Source organism: Chroicocephalus ridibundus, chromosome 12, assembly GCF_963924245.1.
Source record: "Chroicocephalus ridibundus chromosome 12, bChrRid1.1, whole genome shotgun sequence".
Classification (NCBI taxonomy): Eukaryota; Metazoa; Chordata; class Aves; order Charadriiformes; family Laridae; genus Chroicocephalus; species Chroicocephalus ridibundus.
Window position 1 is genome coordinate 4,391,496 of NC_086295.1, and position 22,924 is coordinate 4,414,419.

General features: G+C 63.7%; 2 protein-coding genes across 2 annotated transcripts; one reads left to right on the top strand and one right to left on the bottom strand.

Moving 5' to 3' along the window:
* Positions 1-1,770: 1,770 nt before the first annotated feature.
* On the top strand, positions 1,771-10,743 carry LOC134522550 (ammonium transporter Rh type A-like). The gene is made up of 6 exons (XM_063350313.1): positions 1,771-1,974; positions 2,111-2,353; positions 3,796-3,950; positions 5,435-5,514; positions 9,263-10,436; positions 10,512-10,743. The coding sequence occupies exons 1-6, from the start codon at positions 1,771-1,773 to the stop codon at positions 10,741-10,743; spliced, it is 2,088 nt and encodes a 695-aa protein (XP_063206383.1).
* Positions 10,744-15,667: 4,924 nt separating this feature from the next.
* On the bottom strand, positions 15,668-22,619 carry C12H20orf204 (chromosome 12 C20orf204 homolog). Its single transcript, XM_063350314.1, has 5 exons — positions 22,614-22,619; positions 18,611-18,745; positions 18,306-18,368; positions 18,051-18,203; positions 15,668-17,128 (listed from the first exon to the last, which is right to left on the bottom strand). Exons 1-5 carry the CDS (start codon positions 22,617-22,619, stop codon positions 16,973-16,975), a joined length of 513 nt encoding a protein of 170 aa, XP_063206384.1. The 3' UTR covers positions 15,668-16,972.
* Positions 22,620-22,924: the final 305 nt, after the last annotated feature.

Sequence of the window (22,924 nt, forward strand, 5' to 3'; positions counted from 1 at the left end):
CCGGTCCCACCTGCGGTGGGAGGATGCCGGGCTCAGAGCAAGCAAAGCCCAAAAGCGGATCCCTCTTTTCCCGCGGCTGCGGTTTGGGATGGGGAACAGCATCCCGGCCCCCCACCCTGAGGCACAGCCCCTGGGAGGTTGCAGTCCTGTGGGGATGCTGCTCTCCCACACTGTGGCTTGCGGAGGGGGGGTATAGTGGGTGGTTTTGCCCGGGGAGACCCTAAAAAGTCCCTTGAGGAGGGGGGTTTATCTCTCCGGGAGGGGCAGGGTCCCCCAGCCCAGGGCTCTGCTCCACTGTGGCTGGGCTCAGGGGTGGTACCCAGCTCCATCCCCGTTCTCATGCCAGGGTGATGCCCAGGTGGAGGAGGGAGGGTGCCTTCACCCGGTGTCACCCCCCCACGGCGCAGAGAGGATGCTCTGGAGGGAGCTCGGGTTGATATACAGCAAAACCCTTAAAGAAGAAAAAAAAAAAAAGACATAATAAAAGGAAAGGAAAGAAACCCCATCCGCAATCTCAGCTCAGCCCAAGACCCACATCCCCACCGCTGCCACCTGCCAGCCCCGCTGCCACCCGCCTGCCCCCTCCCTGAGAAACAGCCCCCCACCAGCGCAGACCCCCAGCTGGGGAGGTGGGCAGCTGCCCGTCCCTGCCTGCGCCCATTGTCCTGCCCTTCCTCCCCGCAGCCCCCCGCCGCCGCCCCGGGGCCGGGGGGGAAAACAGGAAGCTCCCCCCAGCACGCTGCTGCGGAAATGAGACAAGCGGGCTGGAGCGGCGGCGAGGACGGCGGGAGGAAGCGGACGGGATATTTGGAACCGACGGCAAATTCTTGGGCTTATCTCTGCGCCGCAGAGGCCCAGGAGTCCTTACAAAACAGCGCCCAGCTGGAGCGAGGCCCACGGCCGGGGACGCGTCCTCGTCCCTGTGCCACCGCCCCTGGTACCCTGCTTGGCGGTGGGATGCTGGTGGCAGGGTGGGGACGTCTGCCTGGCGTGGTGGGTGACACCTGCATGCCTTTGGTGGTGGCAGGAGGGACCTGACGCCTTGCTGTGGGGTGAGGATGGGGGTGGGCAGCCCCTGGGCTGAGTGGTCCCCAGGTTTCACGTCCCATCCTTCATCATGGATTTGGGGACCGGAGCGCCCGCAGCATCCCTAAAGCCTGGGTAAAAATCCCATTGGTTTGTAAGTCTCCAGGGCACGAGTGCCCCCTTGCCTATGGGGAATTGTTCCCCGTCCTGCCCGCAGTCTGCTCTGGGATGCCACGAGCCCGTCACCTCCCCTTCCGCGCCCGCAGGCACCGGGGCAGAGCTGGGATGCAGGATGCTGGTCCCCTGCCCGCCCTGCGCCCCGTGCTGCCTGCCCGCGAAGGGTTACGGCCAGCCCGGCTTGCTCCAATTCAGCCCTTCCAGCTGCTGCTCGCCGTTTTGTTGGGTTTTAATTATTTTTTGTAACAATGCTGCCTTACTTTATATTCAGCATGTTGGGCCTGGCTGGGGAATAGAAAGCGGGTCCGGGCTGGGAGCGCCCGACCCAAAGGCAAAGGTTTCTGCAGCGCTTCCTAAAAGCGGGCAGCTGCCTGCTGCAGGCAGGGAAGCGGGGCTGGGATGGTGGCATCTTCCCAGGGGAGCCAGGAACGCCGCCAGCGCCCAGAGAGCCACAGTGGGTCTTTGCTGGGGTCGGCCCCTCGTTTGTTAATTGGTTGTAAAAATTAGGCAGGAGCCCTGCAGTGGGCAGCGGGAGCAGCCGGGGAGCAGCACCGGGAGCGACTCGAGATGGGGCACTGCCATCGCCGAGTGTCCCCACACCCGGTGGGGACCCCCCCCACCTCCGCCAAAGGCACCCAGTGTGATGGGAGCAAGGAGGCACCCATGGAGCCGGAGAGCACTGGCAGTCTGGGTGATGCCCGTGGCCGGGACCCGCTGGGGAAGGCTGCCATGGCCAGTGGAGCCAAATTTGGTGGCCTGGGGGGGGGCAGGGTGTGACGGGTCACCCTGGCAGAGGCTGAGACTCCTCCTCTGCGGGGAGGAGGACAAAGGATGGAAGCGGCTGCCCCGTTGCAACACATCCCCGGGTGAGCACAATGGAAATGCCATCCTCCGTCTTGTGAAACAGGAACCTCATATGATCTCGCTGAAGGCTGGGGACACTCTTGTAGGTCTGAGCGTGACGCTCCCCGGGCTCCTTTCTCCACCCGCGGTGAACAGGGACGGCGGGGACTCCCCCAGTGCACCCCTGCCCCGGCGAGGACCAAGCTGCGACCGCTGGCCCCAGCAACGCCAGGAGCAGGGGCTCGGGGGTGACCTGACGGAGGAAAGCGATGCCCTGGAACCCACCCTGGGGCCAAAATGCACCCAGGTGTCCCCCAGCCCCACCGAAACACCGTCCCATGGAGCCACATGCACCCGTAGCCCCACTGATCATCTCCCCGCGGCCCCGCTCGAGGGCTCCTAAATAAACTTCGTTCTCCCTTTATGTTCTTGACCCCAGATTTAATTAGACCCCCCGTTTCCTGCCTATATGAAAAATCACTTCCCCGAGCAGGTGGCTGCGATACCGCCGGGGCTGCTGTTGTTTTCTTCGGGGGTGGGGGGAAGGTGGTAAATGGGGGGAAGAGTTTGTTGTTTATTTTTATATTTACAAAGCGCAGCTTTTTCCTGGTGCCGGGCATCGGAAGAGTGGCAGGATGTGACCTTCATCCATCTCCTCCTCGCTCACACAATACGGCCGCGAGCGCCGCGGGCCGTCGCCGGCATTGTCCCCCCGCGGCCGACGGGCACCTCCCGCGTCGCCCCGCCGGCACCTGGCGCCCGCCGGCACCCGGCACCACTGCCCCCCTGCCTGGCCCCCGCCGCCCCACACACATGCACAGGGGGAAAAAAAAAAAGGAATAATAAAAAAAAAAATAAAATGGCAAGGTTGCCGGTTTCCTCTCTGGAAAACAAGCGGGAGCCCCACGCGGGGCGGCAGCGTGGGAAGGAGGGAGCGGGGTCCCGTCGGGTCCCCTGGGAACCTGCCCTTCTCGGGGAGGGGCGGGAGGGGTGGCGAGGGCACACTGGCCCCTCCTTTGCCCTGTGCATGGGGCAAACAAGCCCTTTTCCTTCATGCATGGGGCAAAAGAGCCCTTCTCCCCCCTCCCATGCATGGGGTAACTGAGCCTTTTTCCTCCGCGCATGGGGCAAATGAGCTCTTTTCCTCCCTGTATGGGGCAAACAAACCCCTTTCCCCACCATGTATGGGGCAAATGAGCCCTTTTCCCCTGTGCATGGGGCAAACAAGCCCTTTTCCCCCCATGCGTGGGGCAAATTAATCTTTTCCCCTTGTGCATGGGGCAAAAGAGTCCTTTTTCCCTGTGCATGGGGCAAATGAGCCCTTTTCTTCCATGCATGGGGTAAATGAGCCTTTTTCCCCCTGTACACGGGGCAAACAAGCCCTTTCCCCCCCCCCCATGCCTGGGGTGAACGAGCCCTTTTCCTCCACATGTGGGGCAAATGAGCCCTTTTCCCACCGTGTGTGGGGCAAATGGATCTTGTCCCCTTGTGCATGGGGCAAAAGAGTCTTTATTTCCCTTGTGCACGGCAGAAATGAGCTCTTTTCCCCCCCGTGCATGGGGCCAAAGCCCGCCACGGCGAGGAGGGGGTGCAGACATCTGTTTCCCCCCCCAGCCCTAAGCTCCTGGGGAGCACCCAGCAGGCAAGAGCCCACCCAAACCCCAGCAGGGACTCGCAGAGCGGGTGCTGCTCCCCGTTCCCCATCCCACGTGGCTCCTCCAGCCTTCTGGAGCATCCCGGTCCCCGCAGGGGCTACAGCGGCACGGGGCCGGCAACCAGCCGGAGCAGCTGCTTGCCGGCTCCGGCTGCCGGTGGAGCTGCGATGGGCTGTTCGGCACAGCCGGCCTCGGCACGGGGCTGGCGCTGCCTGGCCTCCCCGCGCCCAGCGTGGGACGGGTGAAGACGTAATGAAGTGAAATCTGCTTTCTTTCATTCTTCTCAAGAAGCACCGCGCTATAGAGGGCTGCGCAGCCCCTCGATCGGGGGAGAGGCGCGCTCCGACCCCGACTCCATCCATTTTTGCAAATTAGTGTCCGCGGGGACAAATATTTGATGTGACTCACACCCCCGCCCCCCCCAAACCTAACGCTGGCACTCGCATGCTACTTTCTGGTGGTGTCACCACCCCAAATAAATAAGATCGGGGTATTTTACACAGCCAAAGGGTCTGTCACCCAGGAGCATCTTCCCCAGCCGGCCGAGCTCTGCTCTGGAGCAGCCCAAGACCCTGGGCTGGCCCTGCCCAGGGGGGTCAAGCAGGGGTGGGCACAGCGGGTGAGAGTCCCCGGTACTCCCTGGCACTGCAGCCCACAGCCCGGTGGAGCGAGCTGGCACGGGGCTGGCGTGTCCCAGTGCCCTGCTCAAAGCCTGGCCCCGTGGCAATGAAACTCAGCCGCTTCTGGAGCAGAGGGTGGTGCCAGCGCAGGCACGGCACGTAGCACGGCGTGGCGTGGCACAGCATGGCCTGGCACTCAACACAGCACGGCACGGCACGGCACGGCACCGGGACAAGCCTCGTGCTTGCAGAAATGCCACCCAGAGCCGCCAGCACCTCGGGGCCACTTTAGTCTCAACCCAGCCGGGCATTCAAAAGCAGAGCGGGGCGGTTTATTCCTTATTTATCCCATAATTCACCGGCATCCCCCCATCTCACGAGCCGGTCGGGCCCCATCCCATTCAGGAGCACAGGTGCAGCCCCGCCGGGGCTCAGCACCCACCGTCCCAGCGCGGACCCCCCCCCGGCACCCACGGGACCCCCACCCCACGGGACCCCTACCCGTGGGTCCGGCAGGCCGTGGGTGCCCAGCCGGGCGCGGGGCGGGCAGCACGCTTGCGCCCGCGCTGCTCGGCACAGTTGGTTATCGTTACATTTGGCATCGGTCGCTTCCATTGGGCTCAATAGGGGAGGGAGAGAGAAAAAGGAAAACTCAGCTCAGGGCGATTTAATAAGTTCAGTGTTACGAGCTGGGGAAAAGCTGTGGAACACACAAGTGGTAATGCAGGATTAATCTTTCCTTTAGTCTTGGGAATTATGTTTTCATTAATCCTAATTTTTCCAGATGTTTCACTCCTTATACCATGCTCTTCAAAGCCTCTGTGGCTGCAAATTCTAATGAAGCCATGAGAACATTTTAAAGAGAAAGATTCAAAGCTTAAATTGCTTCCTTTTTTTTTTTTCTTTTTCTTTTTTTTTTTTTCTTCCCCCCCCCTCCTCCTTCTTTTCCCCCCGGTTGGGCTGTCGGGGAGTGCATGCGTGTGCGGTCCCAGCGCCTCCACATGTTGTGTTACACAATGTGCTAACAAGATGGAGAAGGCCACTCGGACCGCGTGATGCCGGTGTGACGTCTGTTCGGCTTTGTGTGTCCCCCCCCTGCCCCTACCCCGGCAGGACCCGGTTGCGAGGGGCTGGGGAGCGGGGGGGGCTGGCCCCCCGCCCGCCGCCTGACAGCCGGCACCGCGACTCCTGGGGTCGGAGCTGGACGGGAGCTTTTAAAACGCTGGTGGTGCTCGCTCCCGGCGCGCTCAGACACCGCGCGGGTGTTTGTGTAGGACCTACAGAGGGGATGGAGAAGGAGCCAGGCGAAGCTCCGTGGGCAGCCCGGCTCACCGGCAGGATCTTTAGGGGATTTCGGGCTGCTGCAGGCTCAGGAGAAGAGTGATGCCGAGGCCGGGGGTGCCATCGTTTGTCCCTCCCCACCGCGTGGTGCCTCGGCCGGGTGTCCGCTCGCTGTCCTGCCGGGATGAAGCCGGAGCTCCTGCTCCCTCCTGCCCGGCAGCGGGTCCCCAGCACCCATCCCCGGCTGCCGGCACATCGCCACGGGATGAGGGCACCCCGGTGCCACCACGGCATTCCCAAACCTTCTCCGGCCAACCCCAGCCCGGCGCAGCCGCAGGATCCGGCCGCCGCCGCCCGGCTGGGCTGAGCATCCCTTCCTCGCCGGGAGCCCTCGTCTGACGCAGGAGGTCAGACAAGACGATCGGAACAATCCTCCCGGTCTCCAGCGCCCGGGATTCAGATCCATGTACTTATATGGCCTGCAAAATGCGGTGGGAGCATGACCAACGTCTGGAAATCCAGATATGACTAGATCCCTTCATTAGTAATTTCTTGTACATGACTTTCTAGACCATAGGGATTTGTTAAATTTGCAGGAGTGTTTTCTCACAGTGCCATGGACTGGCTGCTGCCAGCATATATTGGCTCGGATCTGTCAGATCCTGTTGCCTTATATGACCCTCGGTTAATTCAGCTTTTCTTTGTATCCAGCCCTCAGCGGGGAACTCCTCTCGCAGTCTCAGCGTGGATCATGCTAAAATGGTTCCCCGGTCCTCCTGCCATAAAACAACTGCCCACACAGTGAAAGGGGGACGTGGGGGGTGGAATTCAATGGTCCCCTCCCCGCCGCCCCGGCCCTCGCCAGATGCTTCCTCCATCCCCGCTCCTTCGGTGGCGAAAGCAAGCTCTCCGTGCCTGGAAAATGTTACCGGAGGGACCGGACCTTCACCCCCGGTGCCGGGTCCCCCCCACCAGGACCGTGGCATCCCGTCGGCGCACCCCGCACCCCGGGGTTAATCATTCGCCGCCCTCGGGGGTGCTCCGGGGATGGAGGGAGGGGGACTTTCACCTTCCCAGCGACCTCTTGAAACTTCGACCTTCTTTTATGGGCCCCATAAAGGTTATTTTTTAATCTGTGCCCCAGCGGGGTTTCCCCCCCCTTCTCCACAGAAGGGGTCTTTGGCCTGGGGGCCGCGTGGGCATCGCCGCTCTGTGCATCTCCTCTGGTTTGGGGAGCGAGGAGGCCGAACGGGCTGGCCTTTTTCCCAAGGGAAGGGGATGGTGGTACCCAATGGCTCGGCAGAGGAGCGTGGTCATGGTTGGCCCCGGTCTCTGTGTGTATCCATGTGCCGGCACGACTCAGGCCCACATTGGGTCCCTCCAATGGCTTCTGCCCCTCTGTGAGCCTGGATAAGCATCCCAAATCCCCGAGTGCTGCCAGGGCAAGATTTCCAGGTGGAAAAAGGGCACGTGTCCAAGGACATCCCGCTGAGCCTGCAACTCCCTGTTGCCCGCCAACTGAGATAAGGAGCCGTGTGCTTTGGGACAACAGTGTCACCTCCCGAAACACCCCTGTCCCTGATCCCGGCAGCCCGACCCCACGCTGCCGCTTCCTTGTATGCCCTTGCACAGCATCTATGGACCCGGCAAGCCGAGGCCGGCCAGGGCACCCCAACCTCCCCGTGTCCCCACACCTCTGCCCCTTGCCAGAGGTGACGGCCGGATCCAGGAGGATTTTTTCATCCCAAACCTCCCAGCATGATGCTTGTCCTCTCCAGCAGATGTGGCAGCACCGGGATGCTCCAGGAGAACACATCTCCTCCGGCAAACTCCTCGCAGGAGGATTACTGTGCCGTAACCTTGAAATCTTTGAAGCACTCTGCTTTCTAAAAGACCTGTTCAAAAGCTTTTTCTTTTAGCGTTTTATTTAACCTCACCTTAAAAAAAGGCCCCAAACTGAAGCGGGAAGGGGAGGGCTGAGCCGCCACAGGGCAGCAGGAGAGGACCGGTGAGCGCTCCGGTGTCGGCACGCCGGGGTGAGCCCTGCCCTCGCTGACACGCAGCTCCCTTGCTCAGCCGGGGCCAAAACGTTTCCCCCAGCTCCTTAAGGGCAGCCCGGCTCCTCCATTTCAAGAGCTCCGAGCATCACCCTGGGGTTTTGTCTCACCGGCCATGAACCGAAGAGCTTTTACTGTGCCAGGCTGTCCCCTGGAAAGTCCCTTTGGCAGGTTGGTGTGGTCACAGGTGAAGGGTCAGGGGGCCGAAATCGTCTTTCTTTGCCTTTATTATACCAGCAAGGGGTGGGGGAGGCTTCGCCTGCGTCCCCTCGTCCCTGTGCTGGTGGAGGTGGGGGCCGGCAGCATCCGTGGGCGGTGGGTCGGGCTGTGTCCCAATGTGGGCATGGGCAGGAGCAATGGGAGCATCCTGCCCGCTCGTCCCATCCCATCCCCGGCCACACCAGGGACATCGGAGAGAGACGTATGGCACCGTGGGGACCCCAGCCCCGCATTTCCTTGGGCAAGAGACCCCCGTGGGAGCACCCGCTGCCGTTAGCAGCACCGTCCGTGCGGCAGGGACACATTACGGGCAGACAAATCGTCCCGGGTGCCATCCCACAAACCCCCGCAGCTCCCACCACCCCTCCGCTGCCGTTGGCCATGGCTTGGGCACAACGCAACCCCTCCTCAAGCCCCGCAGGCGCTGCCTTCAAAGCACCTCCTCCTCCTATACGTTGCCCCCATTTCCAGCATCTTTGGGTTGAAAAATGGCCGGGGAGGGTTTGGCAGAGGAGCCTCGCGCAGATTATTCAACAATTGTTTCCCATTTTGCGCCCTCGCCTGCCTCATCCTCCAGTAACAATGACGAAGAGCGGCGCGGAGCCAGCGCCCGCGGCAGGGGTGTTGAGATCAGGGACAGCACAAAAATATCTTCTCTCTGGAACAAATATTTACCAACCCTTCTGCCTTTTGTTCTTGTGGTTCTCATATATTTTTTTTTTAATTTTTTTTTTTTTTTTCCAGACATTCACTGGCAAAATGTCACACTAAGCAGCAACCCAGAAACTTCGGGGTAGCTGCTTGGCTGCTCTGGGCTTTGTTTTTCTCGCGCGCTAATTGTTAATGAATTTCCAGCCATTCAAGCCAACGCAAACCTGTGAGAAAATGATCTTTTCGGCCCCGATTTCGGAGCTTTATGGCGTTTCGCAAAATCCGGGCGGTTGCCGAGCGAAACGTGCATCATCCCGCAGCGTGGGGTGGTGGCGGTGCCGGAGCCGTCCCCGGGTGGGATGCGGCAGAGCCAGACCGGGAGCTGGGGGGGGGGTCTGAGCTCCCAGCATCGTTCCTGGGGCTTCAGTGGCGTGGTCCTCGCTCCCTGGATGGGGATGGTTAAATGGGATGTGTACTGTGGTACCCTCATCCCTGGCCGGCTCCTCACAGATGGTCCTTCTCCCCCCTCTGCCCCATGGTTTTTCTTGTTTCCCTTCAAAATCATAACCCCCCTCCCCCCACCATGTCCACTTTTTGTGGCGGCCAAACAAGAGCACGTGGGGGATTTATGGGCGTTGTGTTTAAAGAAGGGAGGGGGAAAAAAACCCTCTTCCGGCAAATAAACTTATATCTTCAGTTAAAAATTAACCCTGGCCATAAAACGCCAATGCAGGAACGAGCGGAGCTCACCCGGCGGGTGCTCCTGGGCTGCCGCCCCGTGCCCCACCACCCCACCGGTCACCGTCCCCTTCTGTCCACCTCGGGATGGCCGTGTCACCCTCTACCCGCCGCCTCCTGCCCCTCTTCCTGGGGCTCTTCCAGGGTGCCCTGCTCCTCTTCTTCGCCCTTTTTGTCACCTACGACAAGCCCTCAGCACAGGCGGAGGATGTCAACTTGGTGGCCAACCAGCTCTACGGCATCTTCCCCCTCTTCCAGGACATCCAGGTGATGCTGGTGGTGGGGCTGGGGCTCCTGCTGACCTTCCTGCCCCAATACGGGTTCAGCGCCCTCACCCACAACTTCCTCCTGCTCAACTTCTCCACGCAATGGGCGCTGGTGCTGCAGGGCTTGCTCCATCACTTCCACCACGGCCAGGTCCACCTGGACCTCCACAACCTCCTCACCGCTGAGTTCGCTGCTGTGACGGTGCTCATCTCCGTGGGGGCCGTCCTGGGAAGGACCAGCCCCTGCCAGCTCCTTGTCGTGGCCGCCTGTGAAGTCCCCATCTACCTTGCCAGCGAGTGGGCCATCACCACCCAACTGGGCGTCCTGGACGTGGGGGGCACCATCACAATCCACGTCTTCTCCTGCTATTTCGGCCTCGGCATGTCCAAGGCTCTGTTTGGGGCAGTGCAGCAGCCAGTGCACCCCAAGGAGACCCCAACACCCCGCTCCGACCTCCTGTCCCTCGTGGGGACGCTCATCCTCTGGGTTTTCTGGCCCAGCTTCGTGGCCGTTCTCTGCCAACCAGGAGATGCCCAGCATCGTGCCATCCTGAACACCCTCCTGGCCATGAGTGCCAGCGCCGTGACCACCGTGGTGGCCTCCAGCCTGCTGGAGAGTGACGGCAAGCTCAGCCCTGGCCACCTGCAGAACGGCAGCCTGGCCGGCGGGGTGGCCATCGGCGCGGTGGCTGACATGGCCGTGCCACCGGTGGCCGCCCTCGCCCTGGGTAGCCTCTCGGCCGTGGCGTGTGTCCTTGGCTTCAGGTTCCTCACCCCGCTCCTGGCAAGGAAGCTCGCGCTCTGGGACCAGTGTGGCATCCACAACCTCCACGGCTTACCCGGCATCCTCGGCGCCGCAGCCAGTGCTGTGGCCATCCTGGTGGCACCCGAGGACACCTCTGGGTCCCACTTCTCCCAGGTGTCCCCCACCGGGGGCAATGCCAGCGAGGCATTATGGGGAGAGTGGGGGGACCACAGGGCGGGCCGGCAGGCGCTGTGCCAAGTGGTGGGGCTGGCAGTGGCCATCGGGGCCTCGCTGCTCACCGGGCTACTCACCGGTGCCGCGCTCCGGCTGCCCTGCCTGGCCCGGCCGCCCGAGCGGCTCTGCTTTGACGACTCGCTGTATTTTAAGATCCAGGATCAGGCTGAGAACTCCAGGACGGGTGACACCGTCGAGGAAGGAGCCCTGGCTCTGAGGGAGCGGGTTTAGGCAATGGTGTGTGTGCAGACGTGGCGAGGGATGGGGGACCAGGTCGGGGCTTGGCCCTTTCTGCCCCCGTCACCTGGCAGGAGACCTGCCCCGTGTCTGGCTCCAGCCGCCGAGGATGCTGGCAGGGCCGGGGCAGCTCCCTGGCGTGGGTCCTTCCTCCATCCTCCCACCCCGATGCTGCAGACCCCCTCCTCTGCCCTGGCTGCTCCCAGGATCCTCCAACCCTGGCAGTGATGAGAAACAACCTGAGGGTGTCTCCCCCGGGATGGCTAATAACCCCCGGCTAACCCGAATGTCCCCATCACGGGGCTCCAGCACCGGCTGCGGTTGGCATCACCCTGACCCTCGGCTCCGGCTCCCGCTCGGAGCTCCCCTGCCCGGAACAGGCAGCACCCTGCCGGGGCTGCGGCTCCAGCCACAGCTCGGGACTCGGCATCCCCTGCCCGGAGGATGGAAACGCAGCGGCGGGGTGAGGTGAGATGAGCTGAGCTGGCTCCGAGCAAGGGATTTTAGAGGGATTTGATAACCTGCACTGGGCAAGCCACTCCCCGGGACACATTGCAAAGGGAGGTGCCAGCTTTTTTTACCATGCAAGTGGCGACGAGGACGCAGCCCGAGCATGGAGAGGACCCTTGGAGAGAGCTGGGATGCAGGAAGGACCTCCACCCCGCAACACCCTCATCCCACCCTGAAGCTGGGGCTGGGAAAGCTGTTGCCAGCATCCCAGGGTGCTGGGGGGCCCCGAGGAAGAGCAGCGGCCCCAGTTCCATCCCGCCCTGGGCAGCGAGCCGCTTCCACCCCGCGGAGGACAAAGCCTGCGGTCCATCGCTGGCATGTGGCAAGCTGCGAGCGCGGGGCCGCATCCTGCCCGGGGAGCGAGGGCTGTGATTCACATCCCACCACCACCCCCCCTCCATGAGTCACCGCTGCCCCTGCACCGCCACGGATCCCGCTGCTGCGGAGACAATGTCGACGATGCTCGATGCTCGTGGGCTCCCGAGGGGGTGGAGGCAACCAAACCTCCCCCCCAGCACCAGCCGCAGGAGCTGGGGGCTCTCAGCGCGGTTTGGGGTCCCCAACCCCACGCTGGATCCCTAACCGCCCGGCATGGCCCCAGGCAGAGCCGGCACCAAGAGGGAGCGAAGCTGGGGAATTCGCCCTCCAATAATCACAAACAGGCTCGGGAGCCCGGGCGTGTTTGGTTAATTGTTAGAATAAAATATTGCCGAGCTCTGACAAAGGAATCCTGCCCCACAGCCCGGCGCGGCCGAACAATGGGCCCCGGCGCAGGATGCCGCAGGCCGAGCAGCGGGGCCAGGGGCCACGGTGGCGGGGGGCACCGCGGTCCCCCTTGCTCCCCAGCCGAGCCCCGGTGGCCCCCCAGCTTCTCGGCATGGCCGTGCCCTTGCTGGGGTTGGAGCCACGGCGCACCCGCTGCCTGGCTCCCGCTGGGCGTCGAGAGCCGCCGGAGCCTGCGCCCACCCGGGGAGCTGCCATAGCATGGGGGCCGGCATCGGCAGCATCCAGCCTGCACTCCCGCCGAGCCCGGCATCCCGGTCCCACCGGCTTCCCCCCATGCAGAGGCCTGCCGGCTCCAACACCCGGCTCCAGCTCCGGCGGCGGGGAGAAGGGTGCATGGGGCCAACAGCGCCAGCGGCTGCAGCCATCCCCACCCCGGGAAGCAGCCGTGGGGAGGAATCACATGCACACACGCATGCAGACGCGTGGACATGCGTGCACACACCCATAGTCACATGCACACACCCCTGCACGCACACAAAATGGTGTGCACGCATCCATGCGCACACCTGCACACACCCACACACACGCACATGCACACATATATCCGCATGCACACACACGTATCCACGTGCGCACACGCAAAACAGCGTGCACGCATCCACGCACCCCCCAACACACACGCGGATGCACACACACACACAACCACACACCCCCCCCCCATACACACACACCCACACACGTACATGCGCGCACGGACATATACATGCCTTCACACGCATGCACGCGCACATAACACGCGCAGCCCCGAGGCTGCACGCCTTTTGCCGGCGGAGGCGGCAGTGGAGTGGGGCAGAGCGCCTTTCCAGCATCTCCCAGCCCTTCCCGGCGAGGACAAGGATACGGCCCCTCCCTGAGCCGCCTGCGGCACCCGGCGGGGGAGCGGGCAACAGGGACGCGGGGAGGGAGAGCCCCCAGAGCTGGGCCTGGGCGCACCCCGCCTCTCGGCTGGCATGTCCTGGCACGGGCACCCCAGCACGCCATGGCACAATCTGGTCTGCAGATGCTTCCAAAACCAGCAACGGGCCCAGGAAACGGGGGAGTTAAGAAGGGGGGAGTCAGCACTTTCCCGCTGCCCGGAGGGGCTCGGACACCCAGCATCCCATGGCCGGGGGGGTGCCAGGACCCACCTGGGCCGCAGCACAGCTCCGTGCAGCCCCGTTCCCGGCCGTCCCCATCCCCCGGGACCCGCCGTCCTCCAGCTGGAGCCGGGCAGCGATGCCGCTGGGTGTGCCGCCCCGCGCCCGGCTCTCCCCGCTCCTCCAAACCAGCCGCTCTCTCCAAAGGATGGAGCAGTAAAATATTCAGCAGAGCCCCTAGCGTTTATCACACCGTAAATCTGGGCTTTCAACAGCTTTACGATGCTGCAGGGAGATGGGAGAGAACAAAAACGCTGCTCTGCTTCGTCAGACACAGCCTGCGTGTGCCAGTGCCCCCAGCGCTGGGGCTGGAGGGGACGGGCCCCCAGCCCGGCTTGTGAGGGGGATGAGGACCAAAGCAGGGGGCTCGTGTGGGTGAGAGCCCCCCCAGACACCAGCCGGGGGGGGCTGCTGGCACCCCAGGACGGTGGCAGCTCTGCTCCAGTCAAGGGGCTGCGTTTCAGTGGGATAGTGATGGTGGAAAGGGGTGAAACGTGCCTCCGGCATCGGCTCTGGGGAAATGCAGCAGCCACCAGCCCCTGGCACAGTCCCTGGGCCTGGCACCTTGGCACAGTCCCCCAGCGCAGTCCCTGGGCACGGTCCCCAGTCACTCTGGGGTCTGCCGCTGCCTCTGAGTCCCTCCAGCTGGGTGGGGATGCAGGACGCTGGCCCTGGTAAGGACCACCAATCCCCATCCCCGTCCCCATCCTTGTCCCCATTTCCATCCCTGCAGCCCCAGCAGTGCTCGCCACCGACCCACCCCCCGCCCCCGGCTCCCGGCGGGTCCCTGCCGTGATTGCAAAACAAGCGGCGAGGGGAGGAAGCCGTGATTGCGCTGTTTGCACGGCGCTCGGATGCATCTGGCGAGGCCATCAGCCGGCAGCAGATGGCACGGTGCGGGAGGGCACGGCGAGCGAGTCGTCCCCCCCCACCTCACGCATCCCCTCGTGCACTAACACACGCGTGTGCAGCCTTTACACGCGTGACACGTCCTGCCCCGTAGCGTGCCCAAGCGCACACACGGCATCCCCGCATCCACCTCGCCCGTGGGCTTGCACAAGCCCACCCGGGCCACGGGTGAGGTGGGTGCTGGCCGGGCACCGAACGGTTGCCAAGCGGCTGGCATGGCACGGGGAGGGGGTCACAGCGGCAGAGGCTGCTGGAACCACATCAGAGCAGCCCCCCCAGAGCAGCCGGGAGCGTGCAGTGCTGCCCTCGAAGGAAATGCGCTCACTCCCATGTGCTGCACACTTGGGTTCGCCTCGCTGCTATTTTTATTTGACTTTTCAGGGCCTGTTTCCTTTTTCCGGCTGTTTTTGCCGTGATTCCACCGTCGCTTCGACCTCGCTTTTCCCCTCCCTCCCTTTTGCCTCTTCCTTCACTCTTTCCTTCCTTTCCATGCACTCATTCTTGCCGTCGCACCAGGCTCCCTCTCCCCCCTCCCCGCAGCCGGTGCTCGCGGTGAGCTTGCGGCGAGCTCGCGGCAAGCGTGCCGATGCCCGTAAACCCCCCCAAACACCAGTACACACCTCCCACCGCCGCTCAAATGCCGAATGGGCAGCACTGGGCCCAACATCCCTATTCCCTGCCGGTGATTTCCCGGCTCGGCTGCCTTCCCCTGTTGCTGCCAGCACGGGAAGGGTAATGAACGGGGTCGGTTATTGCTCTGTTTTTATCTGGGAAGGTGCTGACGGGTCGGTGGAGAAGCTGGGGGGGGGGGTGGGACTTTGCTCCAGCCTTGATGCAGAAAAAGACAATGAGTCACCCTGTCCCAAGCCACCGTCCCGCTCTTGTCGGTGCACAAGCCACCGGGTCCCACCGGGGCGTTGCGGTTGTCCCGGCCGTGCCGTGCCGCGGGAACCGCGGCACGGCACGGCCGGGACAACCGCAACGCCCCGGCAGGACCCCCCAGTCCCATGCACGGGCTATTTTTGGGATGCTGGCAGGATAATGGGGGGGTGTTGTTATATTTGGGGGAGGCGGTTGGGATGAGTTGGGGGGGAATAAGAAAGAAAACTCGAATCGAAACCAGCGTCAACGGGCCCTGGTGGGACCCCACAAGAGCAGCACCCCCCGCCTCCGCCCGCCCCCCTCCCCCCTGCAAAACAGGGTCCCCATCAAACCAAAGGGCTTATCCTGCACTCTGCTAAAACCTGGGGGCACGGTGGTTTGGGGGGGGGGGGGGGGGCGTGGGGGGGATCTCCTACCCACTCCTGGCAATGCAGCACCTCTCCCAGCCCAGGTCCCAGAGGCGGAGCGGGGCAAGGACCCCCGAGCATCCCTTGCCCTCCCCTCCCTGCATCCCCCCGCCCCAGCCGGCTGCTTGAACCCCCGGTGAAACCCCCGGGGAAAGGTGCCCCCCATCCCCTCCAAGGCGGGGGGCGAGTGGGGGGTGTCCCTCCGGCCCATAGCACCCATCACCTCCCCGCGGCTGCAGCCCCCCCGGGACCGAAGAGGGTGGCCGAGGAGCCGGTGGGGAGGCGGGGGGGGGGGTCAGGGATGCCGGGGTGGCCGTGGTCCAGGCGGGAGCCGTGTGGCCCAGCCCGCGGGGACACCCGGCCGTGGGCAGCCGCCCGGCTCCGCTGAGGTCGCACAGCCCACTGCTGCCACCTCGCGTCCTCCGCGGACGTCCCCGCAGCCACACAAGCCGGGCTGGCCCCGTCCGTCCGGCTGGAGAGGGGCTGGGGAAACTGAGGCAGGGGCGCAACGCCAGCCCTCCCTCCCCCGGCCGCTGCTCCAGCCCTGCCGCGGCTCGGGGAGCGGGAATGGCTTCCCAGAAAAGCAGCTCCGGCAGCAGAGCCCCCATCCTCCACCGCCCATGCGTGCAGCATGGGGAACCCGGGGGCCAGGGATGAAGGCAGGGGGGGCAGAGAGAGGATGCCATGGTGCCCGCTCCTTCCCGGGTTTGCATGGCCCCTGCGCCGTGCCCGGACCCTGCAATGTGCCAGCCGCATCCACAGCACAAGAGCCCCTGGGTCACCAGATAAAGCACCCAAAGGGCTTCCAGGGAAGGAGAGATTTTATTTCTGGCTTCCCAGAGGCTGTTTGCCACCCAAAAAGGGAGCGGGGAGCCCGGCCAGGGCGCTGGCAGAGTGCAGGGAGGAGGGAGGATGCTCCTCAGCTCACCAAACCTCATGTCCCTCAGGGCTTGACTCACAGCAGGGTGCTGGGGCAGCTGCAGGGCCGGGCACACGGGTCCCTCTGGCTCAAGCCTTGGCCTCGAGCCCCCGCAGCTACCTGGGGTTTTGCTGTTTATCAGCAGGCACTGGTGCTCCCCAGGCTTCCCCCAGCACCCAGTGATGCACCCCGGCTTCCCTGTCCACCACGGGTCCCAGCAGTGCACTAGGGACACGTGTGCCCGTCCACGCTCAGAGCCTTGCGGATGCACAACGGTCCCGCTTCCAGCAGAGTCCTCCGAGCCGTGGCCCCACGCATCCTCTTTGTGCCCCGAAAAGCAACCGTTGTCCTCAAGAAAGCAGCAGGTGATGCAGGGCCAGGAGCATCACAGAAATCCAACACCTTGCCTCCTTTTTTCAGCTCTTCCCCTTCTTCTCTGGTGTTCCAGCTTCCTGCGCAGCCATCCCACGACAAACCAACCCGCCAGCCCCCACCACCTGCGATGGGGCCTGTCCCCAGGTACCGCTTGAAACAGCGGGACGAATTCAACTCGGGCACCCGCCGGTAGCACCTCTGCTGCTTTCAGGGTTGAATTTGCCCCGGGTTTCCAAACAAGATGCCGGCAGCCACGGTACCGGAGCAGCACATCCCTCCGGCGCGCAGTGAGGGCATCCCTACGAGTCCCGGGGGACACGGCGAGGTGAGTGGAGGGCGTAGAGCTTCTCCCAGCAGGTCGCCAGCCTCTCCGCCTTCCTCCCGATCTCCCGCAGCAGCTTCCTCCTGCGGCCGGGTCCCCCTCGCCGGGGCTGCGCCGGGATGTGCGGCGGGCTCTGCGGTCAGCGTGCCGAGGGAGCAGAAACACCCCCCCAACACCACGCAGGCGTTAGTCTGGGGAAAAAAAGCCACCACCCCAGCACCGAGGACGCGCCTGGCACATCACACCCCACGCACCTGGGGTTTGCGTGGGCAAAGCTGCAGGATGGAGTGGCCAAACCGCTGGTGGCCACAGCAAGGACGTGCTCACAGGTCCCCAGAGCTGGCCGTCCCCCCCATAAGCTGGTAGCACGCACCCCACAGCACCCCCACGGCCAGGGCAGAGGGCCAGGTCGGGTCTGCAGGCATTTTTCCAGAGGAGAGGCACCTCCGCCCCACACCAGCAAAGCCCAGGCAGGGTTAGTCCCCGCTGATCTCCCCGGCGATGGCGGGGAGGACGACAGCACCGAGCCACAGCTGTCACTTCGCTGCCCTGGGGTTTCCCCGCTGTTTAATGAGTTGCTGGTGGCTGCCATAGGGAAACCTCCCGGGAATCCCCAGCAGAGCCCCAGGGATGTCCAGGGAGCCCAGACCAGCCCTTTGGGGAGAAATCCCAGTTCCTGCCTACAAGCACCCGGGCGCAAGAGCAGGACTGGGTGCGCCCACCCACCGGGCGAGCATCCCACTGGGATGAGGCTGTTCCCATCAGCCATGGCATCGTAGTATGGGCAGAGAAACACGCTTGGGAGCTGTTGGGAAAAACCCAGCAGCTTGTCCCACGCTGCCACAGACAGACTTCCCTCCCCAAGCAGTTTAAAGCTCACAGGGACGCGCTGTCAGCATCCCCCAGCCACAAACCCAGCACAGACCTTCACCCCCGCCCCAGGATGCTGCAGGCAGAGCCTGGAGACTCCTCATGGGCAGCCAGGAGAGCGCACAACAGGGCAGGATGGGGAACTGGGAGTCACTGGGGTGACTGGGAAGGGGCAGGGCTCCCACCTTGCTGATTTTCCTGCAGTTCTCCCTGAGCACGAAGTCGGTGTTCCTGGCCACCTTCCAGACCGCCAGCTCCTCGGGGCCGCGCAGGGTGCCGGCCGCCACCTCCCGCAGGGACATGCTGATGTTGTAGATGGAGAGCAGGATCTTCTGGTCCTGGGGGAGGAGAGAAGCGCGTCCCAGGTGGGGAGGGGGCTCGGCAGCTCTGCCAGGGGCTCAGCCCGCATGATGCCCCAGCCCCAGGTCCCTTGTGCTCACCTTGTCCGAGCGACAAGCCGTCCCGACCCTTCCACTCCTGTCCGCCGACCCAGTCAGGTTTTTCTGGAGAAACAAAGCATTTATTTCAGGCATCCCAAAGCATCAGTGTCTCCTACACGGGGCAGGAATCCCCCGTTTCAACACAGCGCTCTCCCCGGTAATGCCAGCAAAGCGGCCAGCCCCATGTTAAGCTTCCAAGCTCATCCCTCCCTGCCCACATCCCACAGCGGGGCCGCATCCAGCTCGGCAGCATCCCCCGGAGCAGGGAGCCAGGCCCCCAGGCAGACACCCCCACCTTGGCTCACCAGGTTCTGGATCTCATGGAAGATGACGGCACGGTACTGCCGGAGGATTTTGGCGATGCTGCACCTCTTGCCTCTGCTCAGTGTGGCGACGAGCAGGAGGAGCAGAACAGCGCAGGAGAGCGCCCGGGGGAGAATCTGCACGGGGAAACGCTCGTGTCAGCGGCGGGGGAAGGTAGGGATGAAGGGATGCTCCGGGCTCTGCCCTCAGCCCCTCACCATGAAACCCCATCAGACCTGTCCCTGAAGATGCAGCGTGTGCAGGAGGGGGTCAACTGTGTCCTCTTCCAGAGGACGTCCTCCCAGCCGGGCCACCTCCTCTTGGAGCAGAACCTTTGAGAAACTGCTCCAGCTTCAACCCAGTCCAGGCAGCGCTGCCCGTGGCACCCACTGAGCTCTCTCCAGTGCCAGCAGCCACGTGCCAGGGACCTTTGCGGGTCTACAGGGTCTGTCCCCAAGCTCTGCCCCAACAGAGTCCCCAGTAGCTCCCCAGCTTGTGGCATTTCAAGGCCAGACCTCAACTACCAAAAATCAAGGGGAGCAGAAAGGGACATGCCCTGCTCTTTGGAGAGGAGCTGGAGGCAGGGAGCTGCCTGGTTCACCACCAGCAAATCCCCACACCATGACACAAACGGCTTCGGGCACCCTCGGAAGGATGCTCTCCGCACTGCCGCAGATCCTGCGGCACAGACACGGCATTTTTTGCAGCTCCCACGCAGCCCCTGCTTGTCGCCAGGTTGGATGCCCTCACCCAAGAGCCAGATAAGAAGCAGCACAAGCGCCCGCTCTCGCCAGCGTGTCCCGGCTGCCTCCGAGCTTCCCTCCTGGCTCCAAGCCTTCCCGGCAGCCCCGAGCTGGCCCCAGCAGAGCGGGGAAACCCAAGCGCTGACATCCGAGCTGGCAGGGAGCACGGGGAGGGGGCGGCCGGACCCTCCGAGGGATGAGTTCCGGGGCTTTGATGAAAAGCCAGCGCAACCTCAGGTGACCGGGAGCGGGGATATTTGAGCAGTCCCACAGCAGCGGGGCGAGGATGGGAAGCCCGATAACACGCACAGCATCTGCCAGGAAAGGAGCCCGACAGATCTCCACGTCTCCGCGTGGCTGAGAGATGGCACAGTGCTGCAGCCCCATCCTGGCATCGGGGCATTTCTGTCATCTCCCATTTGCAGGAAAAACCCCCCAAAAATCCCCCCCCCCCCCCCCCCCCCCCATCATCTCTCCCTCTCCAGGTGTCAGGTCTGGGCAGGCAGAAAGCAGCTCAGCTCCTTCCAAATATGCAACCCCTGTGCTGCGGCCAAAGCCTGCAAGGAGGAAGGGGCAGGCAGCTCTGCCGGCATCCGCCTGCCCCTAGCCCCAGCTCGCATCTCGGCAGGTTCACTGCCGTCCCAGCCGCGTCTGCCTCTCGGGCTTGGCTTTCTGCTCAGAGAAGCCAGAAGGAAGAAGTTTCCTTGCTGAAGTCCAAGCCCAGGCAGGCACCATCCATCCTGCCCTTCGGTGGGAACCCAGAGGGTTTGGTTGTAAAACTGGCATCTGCTCTGTGGTTCCTCACTGGTCCTGGCTCCCAAAGGGCAAGGAAACCTTTCCCACCCTCCTGCTCCCGCAGCTCAGCGGGAGCAATGGGGGCTTAACACAAGGCAGGACCCAACGCGCCGCAGCTCTGGGAACCCACGGACACAGGCATCACCTTGGAGCAGAAGCATGAGCGAGGAGATGAGCAAATCCACGTGCAACCAGTACAAATCCCACTGGACCCTTCAGCTTCCTTAATCGCCGCATGCCTTCCAGTAGAGATGTGCTGGGCCCCATCCAGGGGACGGGAAGGGCAGGGAAAAGCCTCCCCAGGCTGCTGGCTTTGCTCTCTGCAAACCCACAGAGATCTCACCCCGGGGGGATTCAGCAGAGCACCGAGGGTATAACGCTCAGGGACACCAAAGGAGAGCGCTGCTTCCATGAGGACACTCTGTCCAAAGTCTAAGGGTTGCTCTCAGGAAGCCTCCGCCGCCAGGAAGACAAGGCCATGAGATTTAGATTTTACCATTCAGCTGGGAATGACTTCCCTGAAGTGGCTTATTAAACAACTGGGACCAAATTCCAGGAGAAAGCACACCATTTACAGCATTTCCAGGCAGCCGAGCCTGGCACCGGACTCTCGGTCTTTAGCATGGGAGGAAGCTCAGCCTGCAATTAAAAAAGCTCATCAAGCAGCTGGGAGAGGAGCTCGGAGGGTGCAGTAGGTGCTTCCCACCACCCCCACAGAGAGCAGGGAAGAGGCGGTGGCAAGAGAGGGATGTGGGGGAGAGATGAAGCCGGCAAACCCCAGTTCTCGCCATTGCTTCCCACCCTTCAGGATGAAGATGAGCTCCGCAGCTGATTTGGGGTTATTCCTTCTCCCCTTGCCCCCATTCCCGCAGCAGCAGGCTGCAGGTAGCCTGGGCAGCTCTGGCATTCGGCACATCCCTTCCCACGGGAGGGCTGGCAGGGAAGGAGCAGCTCGGGGAGAGCGGGTGCAGGACAGTCACAGCGTGCTCCGCCTGGCAGGGAAAGCTAATCTCTTCCTCAGCTCTAATCCTCCAGCAAATACGAGGAGATAAGGGAAATCACCATTATTGATAGAGCAGCTCCCGGTGGCACTCGTGCTGGCCCCAGCCACCCTGGCAGCGACAGGCAATGCCGGCCGCCAGCCCGGGAGCCCCACTGGGGTGCCCAGGTCCTTCCAGCCAGATGGACCCTGTCCCCAAGACCCACGTACCCAAAGGGACCCTGCCACCACCCAGAGCCCCAGCACCTGCCACAGCCCCGGGCAGGGACAGACCCTCCGTTCTCACCCTGGGAACCACCCAGGTCCAAGCCCCATCCCAGCCAATTCCAAGCGCAATCCCGGCGACAGCAGTCTGGTCCCTCTGGACCAGCCCTCCCACCGGACCGGAGCCCCTTCCCCACCAGCGTCCAGCTCCATCCCGCCGCGACCCTCCCCGCCGGATCCAAGCCCCATCCTGACCCTGCCCAGCCCCGTTCCGACTGGTCCAAGGGCTTTCCCGGCCGGATCAGCCCCGTGCTGACCAGTCCGAGTCCCTTTTCCCGGCTGGACCAGCCCCTTCCCGGCCGGACCGGCCCCTCTCCCGGTCGGTCCAAGCCCCATCCCAGGAGAACCAGCCGCGTCCCGAGGGGTGTCCCAAGCCGCGTCCCGGCTGCTGCGAGTCCCACCCCGGCGGAACCGACCCCATCCCGGCGGTGCGGGGGGTGGGGGGCTCCGCTCCGGCAGCCTGCCGGGGATGGGGGGAGCGGGCCGCCCCCTCCCGCAGATCCGCACCCCTCGGAGAGGGAAAGGGAAAAGGGGCAGCGGCCCCGGCGCACTCACCATGGAGCCCCCGAGGGCGCGGACCCCGCGGCGGCTCCCGGGGAGCCCGGCTCGGCCCGGCCCCTCCGCCGCGTCCCGCTCCGCCGGGGCTCGCGGTTTGAACTTGGCTCCACGGTGGGAGGGGACGGGCCCGGCCACACCGCCGCCGGCCCAGCCCCGGCCCCCGCGGGGGAGTGCTGCCCCGCGGCCCCGGCATCGCCTGCCGGCCCCCCCCCCCCCCCGCCCCGGGCCACCGGCTGCTGCCCCCGGGCGAGCGGAGAGGCCCGGGCAGGGATGGCGGCAGCCGGGGCTGGGAGAGCGGCGAGTCGTGTCTGCGGCTCCAGGAGACAGGTCCCATCTGGGCCGGAGGGTCAGGGCAGCAGAGGGTCCCCCTGCCCCGAAGGGCCCAGCAGAGCCAGCACCCCGCGGCCTCACCCACTGGGGATCCAAAGCGACAGGCGTCCCTGCGCCACAGCAGGGCTGGGGCTGTGTTTCGTTGGTACAAAGGTGCGCCGGAGCCCGGGGACACAGACCACCGCAAGTTTCGATTTCTGTTAGCGTTTGTGTTGATCGTTATCATTCCGGATTCACAGCCAGCAGCTGCCGCTAAGCCGGGTCAGCACTCACAAGTGCCACATACAACAGACATGAGACCCCTAAAATACCTACACGCATGGTGGGCACGTGCTTTCAGCTGAAGCCCCCTCCTGTTTCCCCTCCAGGATTTGAACAGGCCCATCAGCATCCCAGAAAACTGCCCTGACTCAGTTTCAATTGCTTTTGTACAAGAGGCAATGGAAAGAAAAAAAAAAAAAAAAAGAAAAAAGAGAATTAGAGAATTGACAGCAACAAGGCTCTACTGAAGAGCAGAGCGCGTGTGTTCTAGCAAGAGATAAAAGAAATGGGTGAATAATCCAGCTCTTTCTCAGCTTGGCAAGAATGTTCCACCACGCAAAGTGGGAACCACAGCATACACAACA